The sequence below is a fragment of the Aspergillus aculeatus genome, assembly GCF_001890905.1.
Source record: "Aspergillus aculeatus ATCC 16872 unplaced genomic scaffold ASPACscaffold_2, whole genome shotgun sequence".
Classification (NCBI taxonomy): domain Eukaryota; kingdom Fungi; phylum Ascomycota; class Eurotiomycetes; order Eurotiales; family Aspergillaceae; genus Aspergillus; species Aspergillus aculeatus.
Genome location: NW_017962977.1, coordinates 1,473,392 through 1,494,508, shown reverse-complemented (window position 1 = coordinate 1,494,508; position 21,117 = coordinate 1,473,392). Strand labels below are relative to the sequence as shown.

The 21,117-nt window shown below is 54.7% G+C and overlaps 8 protein-coding genes across 8 annotated transcripts; 2 read left to right on the top strand and 6 right to left on the bottom strand.

The window, feature by feature from the left end:
• Positions 1-164: 164 nt before the first annotated feature.
• On the bottom strand, positions 165-1,582 carry ASPACDRAFT_1852718 (3-oxo-5-alpha-steroid 4-dehydrogenase family protein). Its single transcript, XM_020197261.1, has 2 exons — positions 1,301-1,582; positions 165-1,244 (listed from the first exon to the last, which is right to left on the bottom strand). Exons 1-2 carry the CDS (start codon positions 1,412-1,414, stop codon positions 183-185), a joined length of 1,176 nt encoding a protein of 391 aa, XP_020060125.1. The 5' UTR covers positions 1,415-1,582; the 3' UTR covers positions 165-182.
• A 78-nt stretch (positions 1,583-1,660) lies between these two features.
• Positions 1,661-5,729, bottom strand: ASPACDRAFT_75316 (ubiquitin-ubiquitin ligase UFD2). The gene is made up of 7 exons (XM_020204419.1): positions 5,527-5,729; positions 4,762-5,447; positions 4,481-4,691; positions 3,972-4,427; positions 2,328-3,912; positions 2,126-2,275; positions 1,661-2,067 (listed from the first exon to the last, which is right to left on the bottom strand). Exons 1-7 carry the CDS (start codon positions 5,554-5,556, stop codon positions 1,967-1,969), a joined length of 3,219 nt encoding a protein of 1,072 aa, XP_020060124.1. The 5' UTR covers positions 5,557-5,729; the 3' UTR covers positions 1,661-1,966.
• Positions 5,730-6,219: 490 nt separating this feature from the next.
• ASPACDRAFT_75315 (J domain-containing protein) lies at positions 6,220-7,708 on the bottom strand. The gene is made up of 3 exons (XM_020204418.1): positions 7,272-7,708; positions 6,946-7,200; positions 6,220-6,888 (listed from the first exon to the last, which is right to left on the bottom strand). Exons 1-3 carry the CDS (start codon positions 7,537-7,539, stop codon positions 6,353-6,355), a joined length of 1,059 nt encoding a protein of 352 aa, XP_020060123.1. The 5' UTR covers positions 7,540-7,708; the 3' UTR covers positions 6,220-6,352.
• Positions 7,709-8,158: 450 nt separating this feature from the next.
• Positions 8,159-8,651, top strand: ASPACDRAFT_39404 (uncharacterized protein; the record flags this gene model as incomplete). The annotated part of the gene is made up of 2 exons (XM_020200585.1): positions 8,159-8,228; positions 8,326-8,651. 2 exons carry the CDS (start codon positions 8,159-8,161, stop codon positions 8,649-8,651), a joined length of 396 nt encoding a protein of 131 aa, XP_020060122.1.
• A 295-nt stretch (positions 8,652-8,946) lies between these two features.
• Positions 8,947-9,804, bottom strand: ASPACDRAFT_21769 (nicotinate-nicotinamide nucleotide adenylyltransferase; the record flags this gene model as incomplete). The annotated part of the gene is made up of 1 exon (XM_020199058.1): positions 8,947-9,804. The coding sequence occupies one exon, from the start codon at positions 9,802-9,804 to the stop codon at positions 8,947-8,949; it is 858 nt and encodes a 285-aa protein (XP_020060121.1).
• A 2,852-nt stretch (positions 9,805-12,656) lies between these two features.
• Positions 12,657-14,232, top strand: ASPACDRAFT_111824 (uncharacterized protein). The gene is made up of 3 exons (XM_020195588.1): positions 12,657-13,400; positions 13,455-13,679; positions 13,732-14,232. The coding sequence occupies exons 1-3, from the start codon at positions 12,663-12,665 to the stop codon at positions 14,002-14,004; spliced, it is 1,236 nt and encodes a 411-aa protein (XP_020060120.1). The 5' UTR covers positions 12,657-12,662; the 3' UTR covers positions 14,005-14,232.
• A 375-nt stretch (positions 14,233-14,607) lies between these two features.
• On the bottom strand, positions 14,608-16,138 carry ASPACDRAFT_39401 (uncharacterized protein; the record flags this gene model as incomplete). The annotated part of the gene is made up of 2 exons (XM_020200584.1): positions 14,608-15,636; positions 15,815-16,138. The coding sequence occupies 2 exons, from the start codon at positions 16,136-16,138 to the stop codon at positions 14,608-14,610; spliced, it is 1,353 nt and encodes a 450-aa protein (XP_020060119.1).
• Positions 16,139-16,526: 388 nt separating this feature from the next.
• Positions 16,527-19,074, bottom strand: ASPACDRAFT_75312 (TCP11 family protein). The gene is made up of 2 exons (XM_020204417.1): positions 17,912-19,074; positions 16,527-17,833 (listed from the first exon to the last, which is right to left on the bottom strand). The coding sequence occupies exons 1-2, from the start codon at positions 18,836-18,838 to the stop codon at positions 16,895-16,897; spliced, it is 1,866 nt and encodes a 621-aa protein (XP_020060118.1). The 5' UTR covers positions 18,839-19,074; the 3' UTR covers positions 16,527-16,894.
• Between the last annotated feature and the right edge of the window lie 2,043 nt (positions 19,075-21,117).

The window sequence follows — 21,117 nt, the reverse complement described above, 5'->3', positions numbered from 1 at the left end:
GGCGAAGCATACACTAAAAAACCACAACCAACCCATAACAAACCAACCCCTCTAATCAAGTAGTATACAAACCATCCCCCAAACTCCTTATTCCCATCATCCTACCCTCCCTCTGTCAACCCCCAAAATACAATCCCCCCCCCCAAAAACCCCTCTCCCCTGAATGCCAAAGCAAAGCAACCCTAAAACCACCCACAAAACGGCACCACCGCCCCCCTCCCCGCAACCTTCTCCTCCCCAAACCGCTCCACATACCACCTCCGCCCCCACCGCGCATGCGGCAGCATATTCGTCACCGCGTTCACCAGAAACACCGCCGCCGGCACGGGGAACGGCAGCCCCACGGCCGCGGCGAGCTGCGCGGCGGGACGAAGCCAGGGAGCGAGATGGAGGGATCCGCTAGCTGCTGCTGCTGCGGTACTGGCCATGGTTGCGGTGGGATTGGTATACGCACGCAACCCCAAGCCCAACCCCAACATCCCGGCCGACGACCGCACCGCCGTCCCCGCGAGCGCGAAGCCGGTCCATTCCAGCCATTCGCAGACGTAGTGCGGGTAGAGGATCGCGGAGAAGAAGGGGGTGGATGGTGGGGGGATTATGTAGACTTTCGAAGTTGAGGGGGGTGATGGTTTGGGATTGGATGAGGGGTCGGGGTCTTTGGAGGTAGTAGCAGCAGCCGCCGCCCTCCTCGCGCCCTCCTCGCGCCGGAGCCGGAAGAGCGTGCGTTCGGCGTAGATGTTTCCGGCCATGCCGGCCAGAAAGAGCGCGAGGCCGAGGTAGGGTACTACCTTTCCTGCTGCTGCGGCTGCTGTGTTGGGTGTTGATGAAGACGAGGGATAGTCCGGGCGGATGGGGATGTCATATCCCACTAACCAACCCGCCAAGCACGTCGAGTTGAACCAGTTGAAGAGCATGGCGGAGGCCATGATGAATAGGTGGATGGGGGACATGCTGGGGGCGGCGAGGAAGGGGGAGATGATGGCGCGGTTGAGGTAGTGCGCGACAAAGAGGGCGGCGAGGAGTTTGTTGGGCAGGGGGATAGACCCAGTGGCATTCGGACCAGAATTGGTGGTGGTGCTGTGGGCGAACTTGAGGGGCAGCTTCCACAGCAGGTAGAGCAGGTTCACCGGGCTGACGATCTCCATGGCGAACCAGGCCCAGCGGCCGGGGAGGTTGAAGAGGGAGGTCTTCATGGAGGTCTTGCCGGCCGGGTGCCAGGCGGTTAGCCATTGGATGATGGTGAACTGTACTTCGGTGGTTAGCATGACCGGTCCCCCAAATAGATGAATCGCAGACTGACCAGCGGGAAGTATTGGAAGATGTTCAGTAAGGTGAGATAGACATCTGGGGTGGGGAGGAGAATGTCCATCAGAGGAGGGAGATGGCCCCAGCAGGAGGAGAGGGTGGCTCCCATGTTGGGATGGGCGTACTGGTGAAGTCGATATACTTATTGTACTTTGTACGAGTACAGTTGCTTCAGTACATCGCCCCAGCAGTTAGTTATGTCATTGGAGGTTACGTTAACTAAACTCAAGTGATCCTTCGATCATGTGAATGACTAAGGTCTGACTAAAGGAAATCGGCAATCAAGCAGACTACAGCTTATCCCCTCGAATACGAATACGAATACCGTTGACTGGAACCCCATACTGATAAATCACCGTCCATTGCGCCTACCATTCATGCTTAGATTCCAAAACCATAACACATCATTGGGTTCAAATCGTCCGGCAATGCAGACCATGGTGCACTGATCGGGTCGCGATGTACTGCAGAATCCGCCCCCGACTCGGCTATATTCTATGATGATAATCCAACGCAAGAGAAAACTCCAACCCTTCTCAGTAAAGGAAACAAAACAACGATGACCTCAATCCATCTCATGGTCAAAAGCGCTAATTAGAATAAGCCCCGGGGCGGCGGAAATGCCCTCTGTATAGAGGCCGTTGCTTTTGGGGACTCGCAATCAACCAGTAGTCGTGTCCATCGGATCGGAGACCTTAGCTTGCCTGCGCGCCGCCATCCGTTCGGCTTTGAAGGCTTCGATCTTGGCTTTGAGTTCCGTATCTAGGATGCAGAGTCAGCCATGAACCTTTGGGATATCGTCAACGACAGAAATACTCACCGGGCGTGACATCCTCCATCTTCAACGGAGCTCGGTTGAAGGGGTCGTGGGGATCACTGAGAAGGTGCGAGCGAATGGTAGAGCGGTCAATAGACACCCTGGACCCAGGCAAGATCACAGGGTCTTCCATCAGAGTGTACATAAGAGGATCTACAAAGCTGCATTAGTGTCGTTGGAGTGGAAGCCAGAAGTGTAATCATACCCAGGAAGTCATCAGGAACCTCCCCGAGGTCCTCTTCCGCCTGCTCGTCTTCTTCTTTGGCCGCCTTCACCTTGTGCTGGAACTGCTCCCACCGCTTGAGCTCCTCGGGCGACTTCAGGGACCATTTCCGCAGAATCTCGGCGGCCTTTTCGAAATTGGCAGGCTTGTAGGACCGCCCATCACGTGCCACAGCCACAATGAAACTCTCTTTGCCCGTCAGATTCAGATAGACATCAACGATCTCGCTCAGCAACGCCCGAGGGTTGAAGCCGTATTCCTGCAAGTTGTCCACCCGCAGAGTAGCACTCTTGGGCCCGACCATGGCGTCCAGGTTGTAGTCGAGCATATCTGCCAATCGCTGCACAATTTCGGGCATCGTGAAAGAATCGGCCAGTGCATCGGTGAACAACTTGAGCATGGAAACAGTCTCATTCGTCAACTGCATATAGGACTTGGCATTGCGCTGCGCGGCCGCCAGCTGCTCCTCCTTTTCTTGGCGTACGGTGGGCTCCATCGCTGCTGCATTGCGCAGTTCCGTTTGCGTCTTGTGGATCGTGATGAAGGCCCCAAAGGACTCATCGAGCACATAGGTCACGTCATTGAGCAGAAGATTGACGAAGCGCACGAAGAAATCCAGGTTCTGCTTGGACTGGTTGTAAAGCTTGTTGCGGTAATGGGTATTGGGCCAGATGCATTGGATGATCTGGAAAATCTCGTAGCGGATATTAAACTTATCGAAAAACTGGGTATGTGTACCGGTGTGCTCAGCCTCGATATAGAACTTCATCAGGGCGTGCAGTAGGTGCTGGTTGGCAAAAGGCATGGAGTTGAGCAAGTCCACGAGGACGCCCCGACCGCCTCCAGGGCGAGGCCAGGTTCCTCGGAACAGGATGGAGACAAGACCTGCTTTGAGATAGGGGTTCTTGATGTAGCTCGAGCTCTCTAGGAAGGTAATGCAAAGCATAACCAGCTCGTCTCCTTGGGTGGCAGTAATGATTTGAGGCATAGCCCACATGATGAACTTGAAGTTGCTGACAATATCATCGATGAAGTATTCGGGCAGGCACTGGAACACCTCCGGTTGCTGCTCAGGCAAGGGAAGCCTGAGCGGCTCCTTAGGAAAGTTGGTGCCGGACACAACCCGCAGTACCCAGACCACCACATATCGCATGAAGAGCATGGACCGCGCCTGCCACTGATCATCAAACAAGACGCCCTGCAAGCTGTATTTCAGGGCCAGACCCAGGTCCAGCTTGTCCTTGTATTTTTTGAGGGCCTGCTCGAATACTCTGAGCTGCACTGGATTGTTCAACCACCGATGCCGCTCCAGCTCGAACTTGTTGATGGTGGACTCCATGTGCCGCAGGTCTTTCTCGAGCTGCTCGAGCTTGGAAGTCAAAGACTCACTGCCGTAGTGATGGGCGGCCACTGTTAGAAAGAAAATCTCCGTAATGAAGTTGGACGTTCCTTCTGCGGACTTGGCATAGAATGCGTCCGAGGCATGCTGATCAGCATTGACCTTGGTTTCGTCCTTCATATCTACCCGAGGCTCGCGGTGTAGATAGTTTGCATCGACCCTGTCGATCTGTAAAGACAAATTAAGTCAGACCCGCAAAGCACATAACACTTGACCGGCCCTCATACCTTGGTGAAGCTTGCATCCATGAACGGCTCACAGAGCTGGTCCAGGCAAGTTGTGATGTTGAACATGAATCCATCCGACGATACAGTCGTAGGATCCACTTGCATAGCCCGTCGCTTGTGGTTGATGTTCAGGGAGGCTGCGAACCAGTCTAGCACCCGATCCCTGGCATCCTTGGAGGCCCGAATCATGTGGTTAATCACATCAAGTAGATCCGAGCTAATCATATGCTGCATCATGCGGATAGACCGCTGTGCGTTCAGGATGTATGATTGATCTCTAGTCTTGGGGCTCGAGAAGTATGTCATGGTCACACTGCTCTGAAGCGGGGACAAACTGAACCATGGGCCAAGAAGCGTCTTCTTTTCGAACTGAGCTGGATCCCGAGACTCGTTGAAAATGGACGACTCAGTAATCGCAGCCGCGATGGCCGCATTGTGGACAAGGTTCCGCAAAGCCTGCAAACAGGTTGATGAGACGCGCCCATGGTGAAGAGAAGAGATCAACATACTGTGAGATAGGGCTTGTAATCATCGTTGATGCTCAGTCCCGCAAGCTCCTGGCTCATTTCCTCCACAGCAGCAATGAAAGCCGGCTTGATGCTTTCATCCTCGTTGAACCTGCCCACAGCCTCGCCGATGAACTCAAAATCCACACCTTTGTCATCCTCCGGGTCCAGGAGGAGATAGGGTTTGAGGGCCGACTTTTCAGACGACTCGAGCCTTTAGGGATAGAATGTGTCAGCTGCAAATCGTGAAGGGATGGCGTAGCCAACGAGCGAATCAAACCTACCCGAACATTTCCGGCATGGTGATAGCAAAGATGCAATAGCTCATGCACATGCGACGGGCCTCACAGATGACGCTGTATTTCGGGTCATCGTCGCGAGGCCGACGGAACCCTTTGTGCAACCGGGATATCCGCCTCCAGCATGGAAGCAGGTAATCCAACGGCTTCTGCTGGGGAGCATTCGAAGCTGCCTCCAGGAGGGCCTGGTCCAGCACCGACAGCTCGATGCGGACCTCACGGCCTTGCTCCTCCAGTTCCACCCGCAGTCCGGGCAAGTAGGTTAACCGCTGCCCGTGAATATCCTTCTGACGAGCCTCATTCAAGGTCAGTTTGAAGGCCGCGCTGAGAGTCCGATCGGCAAAGGACTCAATACTCTCGTCCGCTCTCGGTGGAGGGGGAGTGCCGGAGACTGGGGTAACGGTTTGCGATCGGTCTGGCGCTGCGCTGGCGGCCGTGGGGGGTTGAATCTTGATCCGCTTCCATTCCGATTGCACGGTCTGTGGTTGCGGGGACGAGGCCCGTGAAGGAGCGGCGCTGCTCAGATTGGATCGTGGTTGTGACTGGGGTCTCTCGGGGAATCGGGATGCAGACGAGGGCTGCGAGGGCGATGCGGGCTGGCTCGACGCAGCGCCGTCGACGGGCGACGAGGGAGTGGGATTTCCTAGCTTTGCCAAGCGCTTGCTGCGGATCTGTAGATAACAGGGGTCAGAGGAAACTTAGATTCGAGATTGGGCCTTTAATGATTTGAAAAAAGATGAGTGAACGAACCTTGTCCGCTTCAGACTGGCTATCGGACATCTCTACTGATGCTGATCGGGGCAGCCCGCAGCAGAAAACCTTCCTCGGTCAGCGGGTCACGGTTTTCTGCAAAGTGCTTGGCTGAATTTGATCGAATGAAGGCGGAGGAAAAAGAGAGAAAACCAGCAACCGAGATGTGACAAGTCCTCAGGAGGGGCTGATGATGGGGTAAACCGAGGACAAGGACAAGGCGGAAGTTGGGGATGGAGGATGTCGATGTCACTTCTGCATGCGCGGTCGTCGTCGTTAAGTCGGACTTTCTGTCATGGTCGATTGTTAACCAGTGATTATTAACTAAGCTGGGTCGGGGTTTAGTTTGGTTTTGGTGGTTGGAGGGATTTGGATCTTCCCTCCCCGCTCAGGGCACAACACACTTGCCCCAATCGGGTCCGGCACATCACCGCCATCAATGATCTATCCTCCATCATGAATTCATTCATTGCACAATTCAATACTGGTCAGTGTTGGAGTGTACATCTTATAGTTGATAAGTTAGGTGATGAGAGAATCCACTCTTATAATATTCACTCACGACAATGATAGTCAAAGCACTAATTCCGACCCCGACGCAATAAAAGAAGTCATTGTTTGCCCATATAACGCCATCAACAAACCGTGAGGACATATAGACATCTAAGCTCGAGAAAAAAAATTAAAAAAAAGAACAGAAAGGCTTGATCGTGGTAGAGCCCAATAGCATGGGACAATTGCATGGGATATTAGTAAACAACGGATGCGAAGCCAACCGCGCCCAAGAACGAATAAGAACAAGTGTAGTAGCCATGAGAGCCACAGATCAGTATCTTCCCTTCAGGGAATCAAGTCGCTTGCAGCTCTTCAGCTCCATCGACCGGGCCTCTTTGATCTTCTCTACGTCCGGGAAAAACCACCCTTGAGCGTCCTGGATCATGCGATCCCGCGTGTGGATCTCGCTATCACATTCATACCGCAGTTTCGTCACGTAGTCCACTTCCACCCGTTGGTCCAGCTGGCGGAATTTGCGGGCGCTATAGTCATCCACATCTCGCGGGTTGACGAAGTAATCGATATTCAGCTTAGGCGTCGTGCGATGCAGCGTGTGGGGAGACACGGCGGCGTCGAACCTGTACGAGGGACCGGACGGAGTAGGTGTGCCCGAGAATCGAGAAGAGATCCAAGGAAGGACGAAGAGGAGAATGAGAGGGAGAAGCTGCTGGAAGGTCGACCAGAGTGATGGCGCCGGCTCGGACTGGCCATTGGCCTCGCGGGGTCTTCTCCGAGGCCGCTGGCCTCCGAACTGATGTACCCGAAACCCGGGACCACCACCCATGTTGAAGACAAATTGGGGACCGCCTGCATATCACGAGTTAGCCGTCGCTTGCACCCAGACACTGAACAGATGCGTCCCACCGAAACCCCCTCCCATGGGGCCAAAGCCACCGCTGAAGAACCGCTGGAAGAGTTCCTCGGGCGAGATCTCCTCCTCGAACATCGGACCACCGCCGCCGCCGCCTGACCGGGGGAATCCACCGCCGAATCCACTGAAGGGCGAAGCACCCGAAGGTCCCGCGCTGGGAGTAAACCTGCTATCCGGATCCCCTCCGAATTTATCGTACTTGGCTTTCTTTTCCGCATCGGACAGGACTTGGAAAGCCCGAGATACCACTACAGCCCAATTGGGGTGATTAGTTTTACATTGAACACACTCGGAAAGGGAAGAAGACAACCAAACCGACATTTGAACGCCTCATCCGCTCCTTCATAGCCATTCTTATCGGGATGCGTCAATAGACTCAATTTGCGATACGCCTTCTTAATCTCGCCATCGGTGGCGGTCTTTTCCACCGCCAGGATCTCGTAGAACGCCGTGGTCGAGCATTTCCGAATCCTCAGGACGGCCGCCTTCTGCTCCGGTGTGTATTTGCGGTCCTGATTGCCCTGGTTGTGTTCGCGGGATTTCGCAGCACCCCCATTGTCTACCCCAGACGCGGTGGCGGATGGCATCGCAGCAGCAGGTTTTGAAAAACGGCGATCGCCCCCAGGAAGACTCAAATCTCACTCAGTGGCAGCAATGCGCTGCTCTCGCTTTGTGTTCGGTTTGTTTCTTGGGCGCAGTGAGTGTACGTCGAGGCGTGGATCTTCGGAAGAGGGAGAGTGGTGGGCCTGGCAGCCGAAGCGGACGACCGAAAAAAGACAATAGAGGGGGGCGTTTTGTTGTAAATCTAATAAGGGCTGCAGATACAGCTTAGGCACAAGGACAAGAAAGCAAGCCAGCTGGTTCAGTTGCGACGTGCCAGTTGGGGTCTAAGATAAAAAAAAAAGAAGCAACTGTGACTGATAAACGTGGTGAGTTCTCGAGGTTCAAATGTTGACGCTAAGCCCCGGGTAAGCGTTGACAGTGGCTTGTTAGTCAGGAAAGACTGTCTTGTGCTCGTTGCCGCGGATCGTCATCCCTCCTCACATCTGCTGCCACCACCTCCGCATTCACTGTACTTGTTACCGGTACGTTCAGCGCACCCCCGTCGCTCTCCATGGTAGCGCCGTCTCTTCTTTGTGGCTAATTGTTGTTTATGATAGGCTTCACCACTCACCTGAATCACGATTAAGCACCACTGACACAATCATGGCTGGTTCGGACTCCGCAGTAGACCATACGGAGAAGTCTCTGGTCCAGACAGCTAGAGCATGGGGCGGTAAGTACTGGCCAAAACAGCCTGGGCTATTTTCGCAAGACCATGAATGCCACTCCTGTTGATGCTTGCAAGCTGACGCGCTCTTGCTTTCATATAGAGAACGCCTTCCCGCCTACTCTACTGGCCTCTCTTATCACCGCACAGCACATGCGCCCATTCCAACCACTGCCTATGCTATTCCCTCCTCTCCTTCTCTTCTCGAGCTATGCCAACCTTCAAGGATTCAAAACCGACACTGCGGGTATTAGCGCCGCCTGGTCTGGGCTCTACCTCCTGCTTGCGGGGCGGCGCAAGCAGCCGTTCATGAAGAAATGGGGCGCTCGGGGCATTGTGCGCGGCGTGACCATGGGTCTTTGCTTGGTCAACATGGTGAGTGGGGGACTTGCCTACACCCTGGGCAAGCGGGAAGAAGACGAAGAATAGACGGTATGGGTAGAATTGTATAGGTTGGGCCCATTTCGCAGGGCCTGAAGCTCCATCGAAGATTTATGTATGTACGATAATGTCCGCCAAACACACGGATGAGGGCGTCGCTTTGGGCATGGTGTTATGGTCGTCGTTGAGATAAAAAGCAAATTGGTTTCATAGCACGCAGAAGGTTGAAATGCCCTGTCTAGGTATATACGTAGTATGAAAGAAGATTTACAGTGGTTGCGACTGGCGGACCGCGATCGCGCGAGGCAGCGGGTATGCGCTTGACCGGTCAGGCCGCTGTTGATTAGTTCACGTAGAGTCGTTCAAACAGAATTATCTCCCGTATGCTCGACGGGACCAGCCAGTCCAGATCCTGGGGGTTTGCGGTCACTGCTTCTCGGGCCCTGGTTGAGCTCACCGATGGTGCCCCCGGTTTCCGTCCCTCCACCAGCTGAATTCGCTGGGCCCATTCCCGCTTACCGCCTATGTCATCTTTCCTTCCCTCCGCCAAGTCCCGCAGAAAGGCCTCCTGCTCGTCCCGACTGCCCCAGCTGCTATCAGGGCGCAAGGTCACCCGTAACCGATGCTGGGAAAGGAAGGGCTCCAGCGACTGCAGGGTGTGCTCCGGGGGATAGTACTTGGGATCGAAGATGCGAATCAAGGTATCGTAGCCCGTAAGATGGACTTGTTCCAGCGAGTGGGGGTATACCCCCGCCCGCTCTATTTCCGCCGCCTTATCCACAAAGTATGGCTTTTTTGTGACGGCAATATCTATTACTGGAAGGGTCTGGCGAGTGCCTGGAGGCCTTGCAGATGGTAATTGCGAAAGAAGGTCACGAGCGAACAAGTCCATCATGGTTAGGCGGTCCTCGAAAGAAGCGGGTTTGGATGGTTTGTCCGCATTCTGCGTCGCCAATAGCAAGAGGAGCCGCGGAGCGCAGCTGCTATCCTCTAAAAGAGCCGAACAGGCAATCCGACGGTGTGCGAGCGTGGGTGGATTGAAAGAGGAGTCAAGCACGTACAGGACGTCGGGACTTGAAGCAGGGACATGGTCGTCGGGTGAGACGGAGGCCAGAACTTCAAAGTTCCGATCTGATGTTTGGAACTGTTTCAAGCGGGAAGCATAATGTGCCTGCAGGGACTGGAAGGAGGGTCTTTCCATAGTCGATCTGTTAGACGATGTTTGACCCAATGGCTATTCTTGGAGATGCTTTCATGCACGGAGAAGAAGAAGAAGAAGAAGAAGAACAACAACAACAACAACCACAACAACAATGAGGGGCAGAAAAGCAGGTAAGTTCACGACAATTCGAAACATTCCAGCTGCAGCGTCAGAGCCGCAATCGAACCGAAAACCACGGCAAAATGGCCGACCGCCCAAAGTGGGACAAACGGGAAGAATTGCCCGAAATCCATGGAAGGAAAAGAAGCGGATCGACAGTCAACCACCGGACCCTTTCTTTTCTCTCTCGTTTGTCTTTCCGACGGGTGGCTGCAGAGCAACTTGAAGACTTGCGCTCTAACCTACTCGTACTACGGACGGAGAACAACACAACACCCTCCATTACTCATCGGAAGGGAGATTGTCCCACCCACCCAACACGGCTGAGTGGCGGCAAAGCCGATATTAAATACATGTCCTACTCTTATCTCACCAGGGCCGATGAATGACGGCGGAAGGCCAGTGAGCCGGGCTGGACGGTCACCGTGTTCCGTCTAGATTAATGTGCGGGCTGATCCCAATCACAGTCATCTCGATGCTCATGCATCTCGTGCCATCAGCCGTGTTGGCCGGTGAGCGAGCAGTTAAGCCAGAATGAGATTTTATCCGAAGGGCTAGAATTCGGGGCTTCGAATTTTCTTCCTAGCGGTCTTTTGCGAGTGTAGCCGCGATGGCGATCATCCCTTAGTCAGTGTTTAGTACAGTAACTACTTTCACTGTTCGGTTTCTCGGATCAACCACCAAAACTTCAGGCAACCGAGTATCTTAGCTCTTCTGGCTTGAAACATCCGCGGCAGTCGATGACCCTGGTTTTGTGGTGAACACCCGGGGAGGGGTCCAGAGATATCTGCTCGACCATTTTCATGTCACAGTGATCCAGCAACCATTAAATTGGTGTGAACGAGGGCGGTTATTGCTCATATTTAATCTAAGATGAGTGCAATCTGTGGGATAGTGTCTACTCCGGAGTAGACTCTAGACTCCCGGTCACTTTGACCGGGCTCCACTTCTCTTATGATCATCCTCGAATGATCTCGTCTGCTGGTGATAACTTCCGGATCAACACTGTCATTGATGCCAACGCCTTTGGCAGGCAGCCACCGGGTCATTGTCATACGTGCTGCTGCTGCTGTTGTTGTTGTCCTCTTGGAGCGATTGCCTCTCCTGTTTACGGTGGCCTTGTTCGCTTAGGCCTACTGTACCGGTCCCAATCGCTTAGAGAAAGTTTTCTCGTAGTCGGGCGACCCAGCGGGCCCGGTTGGCGCCGAGCTTGACCATTCGCGATGGCCGCCACCACGTAGCGAAAAGCCCACGCTTGGACCAAGTCCCGTACAATGACTCCGAGATACTGTCGATAACTGTCGATACGGTGTCTAATCCCCCTATTCCTTCCCCTCCCCCCCTAAGACTCTAGGAGTGTATCTCACCGTGCTCTTGATCCCCCGCTTTTCTCCCAATGCCTCGTCACTGCTACGCAGACTGCGTGGGACCCATACGTGAGATAGAGCTTGGCAGAATGGGAGGTAGCCGATCGATAGTTGGTCTTGACTTTTGACTATTGATTGTTCTGTTGGTATGGTACCGTGGTGCAGTGACAAGGTACAAGATGGAAATTGGTGCTCATTTCCGGAAGCTGGCAATTTAGAGTTGAGCACTGATTGAGCTGTTGACCGTGATTCATGGATGCTCATTGCTGCTCATCGCTCATCAGGCGGATGTGTGACGTGCTGGTGCGCCCTTGACACATACACCTGGGCATTTCTGGCCCCTTCGACTAGATGTACAAGATTTCTGCAGGCTGCCTTTTTTGGCTATTGCTTATTTCGATTGTGCCCGTAGAGTCCTGTACAGGAGGACTGTATTCGGAGTACAGCCCGGGGCAGTGGGAGATTCCCACACCCAAGTAGTAACTATAACTAAAAAGAAAAAAGAAAAACACAGCACCCCGTGCGGTCGATTGGTCGGGGGAAACGGCCCACACGAGATTAAAGCCAGGGGGAGAACAGCCAGTGAGCGTCGTGCATCCACGGGATGAAACGGGGGCCATCATCTCTGCATCCTCTTGCATCCTCTGGCAACCTCCGGCAACCTCTGTGAACCTCCAATCCACGGATGGTGCCTGCGCCAGAGACCCACTCGATGGAGTCCCAGGAAATTAATTCATATCATTTCCCATCAACCTTTCTGCCAACGGCCCGGTTTTTCTGCCTGTTCGGCCTGAGATGAGACAGGCTAAGCTCCCTAATCGTCTCTAACCGTCTCTATTCACTTTAGTGCTGTAGTGCACGAGGCAGAAAGATCGGCTGATGCAACCATACGTTACAGATGGCCTTGCATCAATTCACCGGCTTTGCATGTTGTTGGGCCCTCACCTGGTACGGTGCCTGGTAACTCATGTGTATCGTGCCTCTCGGATGGGTTTAATCAAATGAGAAAAAGATATTAGATGGAATTAGTGTCTCCTTTCCTTTCCTTTCTTCTCTCCCCCCTCCCCCCTCTTTCTTAGTCTAGTCTTCTCTTTCTCTAACTGTCTCCATTCTCTTCTTTTTAACGACTCTCTTTTCCCCAAAATTCTCGGATTGATTCCGTCAGACTGCTACTTTCTCTCTCTCAACTGTTCTCTGTGCTAGAGACGTTGCTTCGTTCTTTCGAACCCAGTCATTCTTTATCCAACTTTGTTGCGAATAGATTTCGCAGCTCACACTCGTTGACCAACACCCCGCAGTCTCTACCTCAACAACAAACAAACACCACCCCCACCTCACACAAAATCACCCTTGAAACCACAAATCACCACCATGCAGCTCACTACCAAGGTCTCTGTTGCCCTTCTGGGTGCTCTCGCCGCCGTTGGCGAGGCCAACATCCACCACAACCTGCACTTCCACGGCCGCGATGCCGCCTCCAGCTCGGTTGCGATCCCCGTCACTCTCCCCACCACGACTGTCCAGCCTCCCCAGCCCGTCGTTGCTACCAGCTCGGCCTCCACCGCCGTTGCTGCCACTACTAGCCTGGCTGTCGCTCCTCAGGGCACCACCACTGCTGCTCCCGTCCCCGCTGCGCCCTCTTCCGAGGCTGTTGCTCCCGCCGGTCCCTCGTCCGTGGCTGTGCCTCCTGTTGCCTCGGTGGGCTCCTCGTCCGTGGCGGTGGTTGTGCCTTCGGCTCCTTCCTCTGTCCCGGTGGTGCCTGTTGGCCCCTCCTCCGTGCCCGTGGTCCCCGTTGGTCCCTCCTCCGTGGTGCCCGGTGCTCACTCCTCGGCCCCCGTGCCTCCTTTCCCTTACTCTTCGGCCATCACCTCCGCCCCCGGCCCTCTCGGCACCGGCGTGACCCAGTCCGCGGGAGCTACCAGCTCTGCTGCTGGCTCCGGCGCTGGATCTGGCGCTGCCTCGGGTGCTGAGTCCGTCTCCACCGAGTACGAGACCCAGACCTCCACCAGGGATGTCACTCTCACCTACACTCTGGGTGCCGGTGCCTCCAAGACCGTGGTGACCACTACTGTTCACCGCACCGTGACTGACGTCCAGACCGTCTATGTGGTACGTTTGCTGTGATATCGGCCGCCTGTGAATCCTACTGACCTAGTGATATAGACCCCTGGAGCCCACAGCTCCAGCACTGCCAGCGCCGGTGCCCAGGACACTACCCTCACTTCGACCTCGACCGCCTTTGCCACCTACACCCTCCTGGCTATCCCCTCGTCCACTGGGGCCGCTGGCTCTGCCGCCACCTCTGGCAGCTCCTCCGGCTCCGCCAGCTCCGGCTCCAGCGACAGCTGCGCTCCTGTCACCGTCACTGTCCACGACACTGTCACTGTGGTAAGTTGGGCTGGTTGAAAGTTGATGATGTCGATGCTGATCATAATTGCAGACTGTCGCCCCTACCACTGCCGCTGCTATCACCGCCACCCCCGACACCAACGTCGAGGTTGCCGAGCCCACCACCAGCGCTGAGGACACCACCTCCAGCGCCTCGACCACCGAGGCCGCTGCCACCAGCACTGCCACCGTGGTCCCCACCCCCCGTCCTCCCTTCGGCCACAGCAACGGCACCTTCCCCTACCCTAGCGGTGCTGCCCGTCCCACTGGCTTCCAGACCAGCAGCCGCGCGGCTTTCCCCTCGCACTTCCGCCGCGTCTACTAAGGGCTTAGCCTGGCGCGTTCGTCTGTACTGAGAACTGAGCCCGTGGCGTAACGCTTGCGCTGGCCTTGTACCTATGAGAGGATTTCGATATTTATGTTTCTGGTACAAACTTGACAATTTTTTTTCTTCTTTCTCCATTCTCCACCTAGTCTATCTTCCATTCTCGTCTATCCGGCTAGGTACTCAGGTTGTTCCATTCTTGCGGCATCCGTCCCGGTCCTACCCGTTATCCAACGAAGCTGTTTTTTCATTTAGTTTCTCTATGAGAACCTCTCATGGGACATGGATCTTTGTACGGTGGCGGGCCGGGCGGAGGATTTTCTTAGCTGAAGCGGACGAGAATGTTAGGCATGTGTTCGCTCTCGGGACATTTGTATCTATGTGAAGAATAGATCCTAAGTGGGGCTTACGACCATCATTTGACGATCTTGCTTATGACAGCGGATACTATTAGACACGAATTGATTAAGTTACTATGTACAGTACAATGCGCGTGTAGATCTAGTGGAGTAACACGGGGCTATACTTGAACTACTGGCCTACTAGACATCTTACTTTTTTTTTCCATACAGTCCATAGATACCCGAACCGTGACCAGCTAGGCTAGATCTTATCCAACAGAGAAGGATTAGCCATGAGACGGTGACGCATCTGCTGCCACTCCAGCCAAGTGACCCCCTGCACCAAGCAGTCGGCCAGATCGTCCAGCTTGCCGATATCCGGCAAGTTGGCGTGGGCGTGGGCGTGGGCGCCAGTCCGGGGGTGTTTGGGGGATTGCCATTTGGAGCGATACGCCTGCACCCACCGCTGCAACTCCTGGTCGTCCGCCACGGCCAGAGTGCCGGGGTGGTGGGTGGTGGTGGTGGTGGTGGTGGTGGTGGTGGTGGTGGTAGCACTGGCATGCTGCAGCCAATGCCCTACCAGATCCATTTTCATCTTCTTGACCTCGCGCGTGCTCTTTTTCTTCCTTGTACGCCCTGTAGCTGTAGCTGTAGCTGTAGCTGTAGCTGGTCCGTCCTCAGCTTTGGCGTGTGCTTGAGAGTGCTCCTCCTGCTGCTCCTGCTCCTGCACCCGCCTCCTACCATTCCTACGCGCCCCGTTTTGGTTTTCATCGACTTTCACCTCTCCCTCCACCCCTGATGACCTAGACCCAGACCCAGACCCAGACCCAGACCTAACACCACCACCACCACCACCACCAGAAAATAACAATGCACCACCCAGTAAACCCTCACCCCCTGCCCCTTCATGTCCATGTTCATGCGACTGGGAAACCCTCCCCGCCCAAAACCGACTCACCCGCCCGGGCTCCACGCCCCAAGCCCGCGGCACCGGCCGCAACGCAGTCGCAGTGCCCCTCGGACTGAAACCCTCGCGCCTCAACGCCTCCAAAACAGCATACAACATCGCCTCCAACACGCCGACCCGAATCGTCCACTCCTGAACGGCCGCCGACCCGCCCGACCGGAACCGCTGCCGCTCGATCAGCACGTGCGTGGGGCGGTACCGCTCCAGCAGGGTTGTCAGCAGGGTATACGCTTTCGCGGCGTAGAGGGGGGGGGAGTACTCCCCCGCGGGGTCTTCTATATCCTCGAGGGTGGGGGTGGGGGGTGCCTGCGTCTGTGCTTGGGTCTGGTGCGGTTGAGTCGTTGGGGGAAGGGAAGCGGTCGAAGTCGGAGGCGAAGAGGGAGAGGCGGCGCCATGCGTTCAGCTTGATGCTTGGCCGATCTTCCCGAGGTTCTCGGGATGCGGGAATGGGAGGAGGAGGAGGAGGAGGAGGAGGAAAAGGTGGGGGTGGGGGTGGGCCGACGAGGAGATGCGCGAAGGCGAGGTTGCGGATGCCCATGTCGATGCTGAGGATGCTCATGGTGCCCGTGGTGCCCGGGCCTGGCTCGGGGCCTGGCTCGGCCCCAGCGGCATCATGGCCGCGGAAACGGTACTCGCATCGCGGAAGTTCCGTCTCCAGTTGGCGGATGAGCACGGGCTTCGTGCCGCTGGATTTGATGCCGGTGCGCTGGGCGATGCGCTGGAGGTGGGTGGCCTTTAGGGTGGGGAGGTAGGTTGAGAGGAGGGTTGTTGTGGTGGTGGTGCAGGTGGTGGGAGCGCATCGCAGGAGAGGGATGGTGGTGCGCATTTGGAGATGATTTGGGGAACAGTTGCGCCAGGTGAAGAAATTGACGGGATTTAGTCCATGGATTTTTTGGCAGGTAGAATTGTGACTAGGTAGGCTTGGCTGGTTGTAGTTGAGGCGATTCTGGTTTGCTAGCTCATGACTTTGGAAAAGGCAAGGGGTGTAGTTCTTGTAGAAGGTATAAATTTATGTATCAAGTGGGGATTGGATTTCCATACTGGGAAATTCGATGTTGCTGCGACGGGCGATGTGGGTCCAAGATCTGGGGTGGCTGACATAAGTTATCCTTCTTCTCTTAAGTGAACTATAGCCATTGCTGTATACATACAGTACTGACTCTGCAAGTCTGAAGATATGCTCAACACCACATGAACAGAAGAAATCCTATTATGCGTATTTTACCCTCGACAGCATGCCCACCATCCAAGCCGTCAAGTCAAGACATTATTAGTAGGTGCTTGAGTAACTGCCCCGTAGGTGTTGAAAATGCCCAAATGCAAGATGCCAGTCAAGTCAATCATATCTAAATTCCTTCTGGAACGACCCTGGAACCAAACACCCTGCCATCGCCTCACATCAGAGAACCAAGAGAACCAAAATTATATATGCGCTGTCTCACCCCTGTCAAACGCCAGAACCAAAACAAACCAATGCAATCCACGCTGAAGAACTGCATGAAACTGACCCAACTCCACCCGTGTGTCACAAACAAGAAAAAAATATTTTAGAAAAGAATTCATCTGGAGGCAGCCCGCGTGATCATAGTGTCGCGGAACGTGCCACGTCATAGCCCTCGTTCGCCGGGATAATCGCCACGTCAGTCGGTGACACGCTCTCGCGAACGTACAGAATCGGCGCCCACACCCGCCAGTGTAGCACCCCCATATGCGCCAGCCGCATCGAGATGCGCTCGACGTCATAGTGCTGGGGATGACCCAGCATGGCGGTCGCCGTGTGGGGGAAATTGCGCTGCGACTCGCAAATCGCCAGCGGCGACATGTTCAGGTACTTCTTCGCCGCCGCGAACGTCGCCGCCAGCAACTTCTCGCGCAGCGAGGCCTGGAAGTACTGGAACAGCCCCGATTCGTTCGACAGGTGCCACTCCAGCGCGCTCTCGATCTGCGTGATCACCTCGTCCGAGACCGTGCTGCCCTCGCTGCAGCAGGCGGCACACGCGAACCGAGCGATCTCCAGCCCGATGCACCGCACGTTCTGCACCCACTGCACCGACCCTCGCAGGCAGTCCTCGTTCTCTTCCATCAACGATCCAATGCGTGACCGGAACGTGGCGTATGTCTGGGCGGGGGCCGACAGGTACCGTTTCTGCGTATGAATGTAGGACTCGAAGATGAACCAGCAGATGTCCAGGTTGATCAGGTTCTGAAGACAGGTCCGGAGCTGCCACAAGCGGTCCGAGTCGAACACAAAGGTTTCCGGAAAGGCGTCCGGAGTGTGAAACTGGAGTAACAAGTCGGACACTCCCTGGAACAGCACCGAAATCGGCCAGAATCCGTCCGTCTGTGCGGCCTTATCCATCTGTCGCAATTCCCGCTCCCGGGTCTCCAGATACCAAAGTCGCGACGAGTCGACCCGGAAGTTATCCCTCTCAATCTTGCCCCGGAAATACTCCTGCAGAAACGGAACAGTGTCCTCAATCAGCAGCACCCGAAAGGCGCGGATCTGGTGGTTCGCAACGTCCTAAGGCAAGCAGAATCAGTTCCCATTTCTCTCTTTCGCGGCGGCAAAAACCACCCCGCGCGTGGACCAACGCCTTACCAATTTCATGGCCTCCAGGATCGCGAACAACGTCTGGAGGCCGCCGACAATCTCCATCGGATTCTGCGACTGCGACCCGGACCGGATCTGCTCCACCATTCGATCCGCCCATTCATCCCGCATCGGGGCGCAATGCGTCTTGAGCAGCGCTGCCAGCCAGGCGGCCACCCGGACCATATCCAGCACCCCCTTCTGGATCTGCTGCATGAGTAGCGGCACCTCGAGGTTCTGCACCACCCCCGGATGATCGCGTTCGGGCACCAGCGTCTTCAACACATCCTGCAAGGTGTCGAACATGGCGGGGAGTCGAGGCTCGAAGGCCTGTCGCTGGTCGGTCCGCGCATCCGCGGCCAGGCCGGCAGCTTCGGGCGACGAGCAGAACGCGTAGATCGAGATCTCCACGGCCATGGCCTCCCAGTAATCCGCCGCCTCTTTCCGCTTCCGCCTCCCTTTCTCCCCGTCGAGATCGGGCTTGAAGTGCAGGTCCCGGTCGAAGTTCGCATCCATGCGCAGGTTGATGTTGCTCATGATGCATGGGAGATCCAGCTCACTCAGCGTGCTTTTCGTTACCGGGGGATAGCGCTTGGCGGTCAACAGCAGCCTATGCTCCTCGGGACGGAGCCCAAACGCTGGCGGAATGTCAAGGGTTTTCGACGACGAAGATGATGGTTTGGCTGGCGCTAGGAGCGCTGTTGCAGACGGAGACTGCGAAGCATCTTCGCGGTAAGTAGAACTGCCCGGGTGCCGTTGTTGGCGCGCGTCTGCGGGATCAGGACGCTCGTTCGTATCGCGATGATCTAGCGAATCGTTCTTTGGGGATTCCTTCGTATGGCCGCTTCCTCCATAGGCTTCCAACGGACAGTCGGCGTTTTCCTCCTGCTTGCCCGGCGTATCCCGGCGGGCCTCCTTCGTTTTTTGAAGGTCCATCTCCATCCGATCCCGCTAGTGCCTGAGCAGATAATGGTAAGGTAGTAGGGTCGAGGAAGGAAAAGTTGATGGCTGGAGGTTGGTGGTTGAGGCGTGGCAGAAGAGTAGTAAACTGGTCCAAGTGTGAAATTTGACGATATGTGGCTGCACCTAGACCGTGGGACAAACGGGCATTTCCTTGGTGATAGACGCAAGGCACCGTAGCCCTATACTAGACCACGACAACGACGTTGCTGTGGGGGGGGAGGGAAAGTTCGATTGTGATCCCTTTCCAGCAACCCTTCTGTCAGTCCTTGCCTGGGGTCGACAGGGTTTCAAGGCGAGGGAGGGGAAAATAGTGCGCACCTGATCTTGGTCAACGACGTCGATCGCTGGTGTCGATCATTGAACGGGAAGTTTGTTGTGGTGATGGTGGTGGTGGTAGTTGAAGATTGGTTGGAATAAGTGTGGTAGGTATGGACTGACGATATAGAAGTTGACCAGTTGTAGTTGTTGTGCAGCAAATATGCCCTCACCCTTTTTCTGCCTTTTTTATATAGTGTATAAATCTCTTGCTGTGTTTATTGTGACGTGACAAGCCTTTTGATCTTCAAGTCTTAGTAAAAGACACCAATGTCACACCCAGCACAAGATGTGAAGCTGTATATGTTGAAGCAGGAAGATAGACAAAAGATCAATCAAATGGCTACGCGACAACCATGAAGGGACTGCCGAAGGGGAAGAGCAAACAGATGCGCTTCAGTGCGGACAGGAAGAAAGGCGACGGCAACGAGATCAGAGGAGCAAAGAGACCGGGATATCCAATGATTCTGATAACCCACCCGATGGCAGCAACAAAGCATGCGGGTTTCAGTAGATCCAGCAGTTGAAGACTCCGAAGAATAACCCTGCACTACACAGGGGGAGGGGAGGGGAAAAGGTCAGTGTCAACTAAGAGGGGGAGAAGGAGAAAGAAGGGAAAACACCAGCCAAGGGAACTACAGCGATCCCAGAGATGAAGGGAAAGAAGAAAAAAAAAAACCAGCGAGAAAAGAAATGGCCAGTGATCAATGAAAGACAAGATCAGTCCTGCACTACCGCATTGCAAGAGACTAAACCGTATAAACTGACTGGTCAGAGCGAAAGAGAGAGAGAGAGAAAAAGGGAAAAAATGAGAGGGAGGAGAGGCAACTGAGCCTTTTGCAGGGGCACTGGAAAAAGTGAGGCTGATCTAATCTAGACGCTTGCAGCAACTACGAACTTTCCGGTTTCTGTTTTGGCTCTGCGAACCACCTGGAGACCAGCTGGGAACGGGCACGGAAGCTGCGCTGAAAGGGGAGGGAACTATAACTTCAATTCTCCATCAGCAATCCTTCATCACATAGCGGATGACGTGGGTTGCTTGAAGAGAAGAAACGCCGAAGTAAAGAAAGATGAAGACAACAACGACTGTACAATAAGTTAAGTACTAGTAGGTTAATTTAACGAGCATTGCCCTTCTTCAAGCCTGGCCCGATGGTTAGTTCAAGGTGGTGTGGGGAAAAAAAGGATCAATCAATCAATCAATCAATCGGTCATTCATTCATTCATTCATTCATTCCTTAATCACTGCGCGAGGGTTGAGAAAGTGGAAGGCGAAAAGACCAAAGGCAAAGGGAAAGGGAAAGAAAGTCAATTATTCCCGCGGCGATAATCCCTGACTCCACCCCAGCAGCAGCAGCAGCAGCATTCCTCACAACCAGGGCAGGGCACGGTATCGTGTGCGATCTCAGGCCTCGGGCGTGTGCCGGTTTCAATGCTGCTACCCGGCACGGTGGAAAAGGCCTGGAGATCCCAAATGTGATAGGGAGTCCGCTCCCCATAACTGGTTCAAACTGGTTCAACGGGTTAACTAACCCATGCAGAACGCCACCACTCAATTGAATTCTGTCTGGGTGGGATAGAGCAATAAATTCGGGGAGGAACCAAAACAAATCCAAAGGTATTAGGAGGGATAGTCTCCGTTGATACTTCGATAGGAGGGCAATTCGGTGTATTCCCGCTGTATCATGGCAATGTGCAAAGCAGATGGATGCAGCCTGCCGTTGACTGTGTTCGGATGGATCTAAGACCGGATCCATCTAAACCCGAGTTCTTGTGAAGGTTTTTTTTTGGTTCCAGTATGGTTTCTTTTGTTACAGATTATTTGTTAGTAGTTATGTGATGAACAGGAGACTGGCTCTGCACCGAGACTGGCTCTGCACGGAGTAAGAAAAGATCCCAAGCAGGGGATGGCCGGACATTCCATACGGAAAACTATA

Coding starts and splice junctions, on each gene's coding strand:
- ASPACDRAFT_75315 (XM_020204418.1), bottom strand. CDS start 7,539: ATGCCATCCGCCACCGCGTCTGGGGTAGACAATGGGGGTGCTGCGAAA. Junction 7,201..7,271: donor AGCGGATGAGGCGTTCAAAT/GTCGGTTTGGTT, acceptor ATTGGGCTGTAG/TGGTATCTCGGGCTTTCCAA. Junction 6,889..6,945: donor CCCCATGGGAGGGGGTTTCG/GTGGGACGCATC, acceptor CGTGATATGCAG/GCGGTCCCCAATTTGTCTTC.
- ASPACDRAFT_111824 (XM_020195588.1), top strand. CDS start 12,663: ATGCAGCTCACTACCAAGGTCTCTGTTGCCCTTCTGGGTGCTCTCGCC. Junction 13,401..13,454: donor ACGTCCAGACCGTCTATGTG/GTACGTTTGCTG, acceptor CTAGTGATATAG/ACCCCTGGAGCCCACAGCTC. Junction 13,680..13,731: donor TCCACGACACTGTCACTGTG/GTAAGTTGGGCT, acceptor TCATAATTGCAG/ACTGTCGCCCCTACCACTGC.
- ASPACDRAFT_1852718 (XM_020197261.1), bottom strand. CDS start 1,414: ATGGGAGCCACCCTCTCCTCCTGCTGGGGCCATCTCCCTCCTCTGATG. Junction 1,245..1,300: donor TCTTCCAATACTTCCCGCTG/GTCAGTCTGCGA, acceptor ACCGAAGTACAG/TTCACCATCATCCAATGGCT.
- ASPACDRAFT_75316 (XM_020204419.1), bottom strand. CDS start 5,556: ATGTCCGATAGCCAGTCTGAAGCGGACAAG. Junction 4,428..4,480: donor ATTACAAGCCCTATCTCACA/GTATGTTGATCT, acceptor ACCTGTTTGCAG/GCTTTGCGGAACCTTGTCCA. Junction 2,068..2,125: donor GATGGAGGATGTCACGCCCG/GTGAGTATTTCT, acceptor TCTGCATCCTAG/ATACGGAACTCAAAGCCAAG.
- ASPACDRAFT_75312 (XM_020204417.1), bottom strand. CDS start 18,838: ATGGACCTTCAAAAAACGAAGGAGGCCCGCCGGGATACGCCGGGCAAG. Junction 17,834..17,911: donor TCCTGGAGGCCATGAAATTG/GTAAGGCGTTGG, acceptor TGCTTGCCTTAG/GACGTTGCGAACCACCAGAT.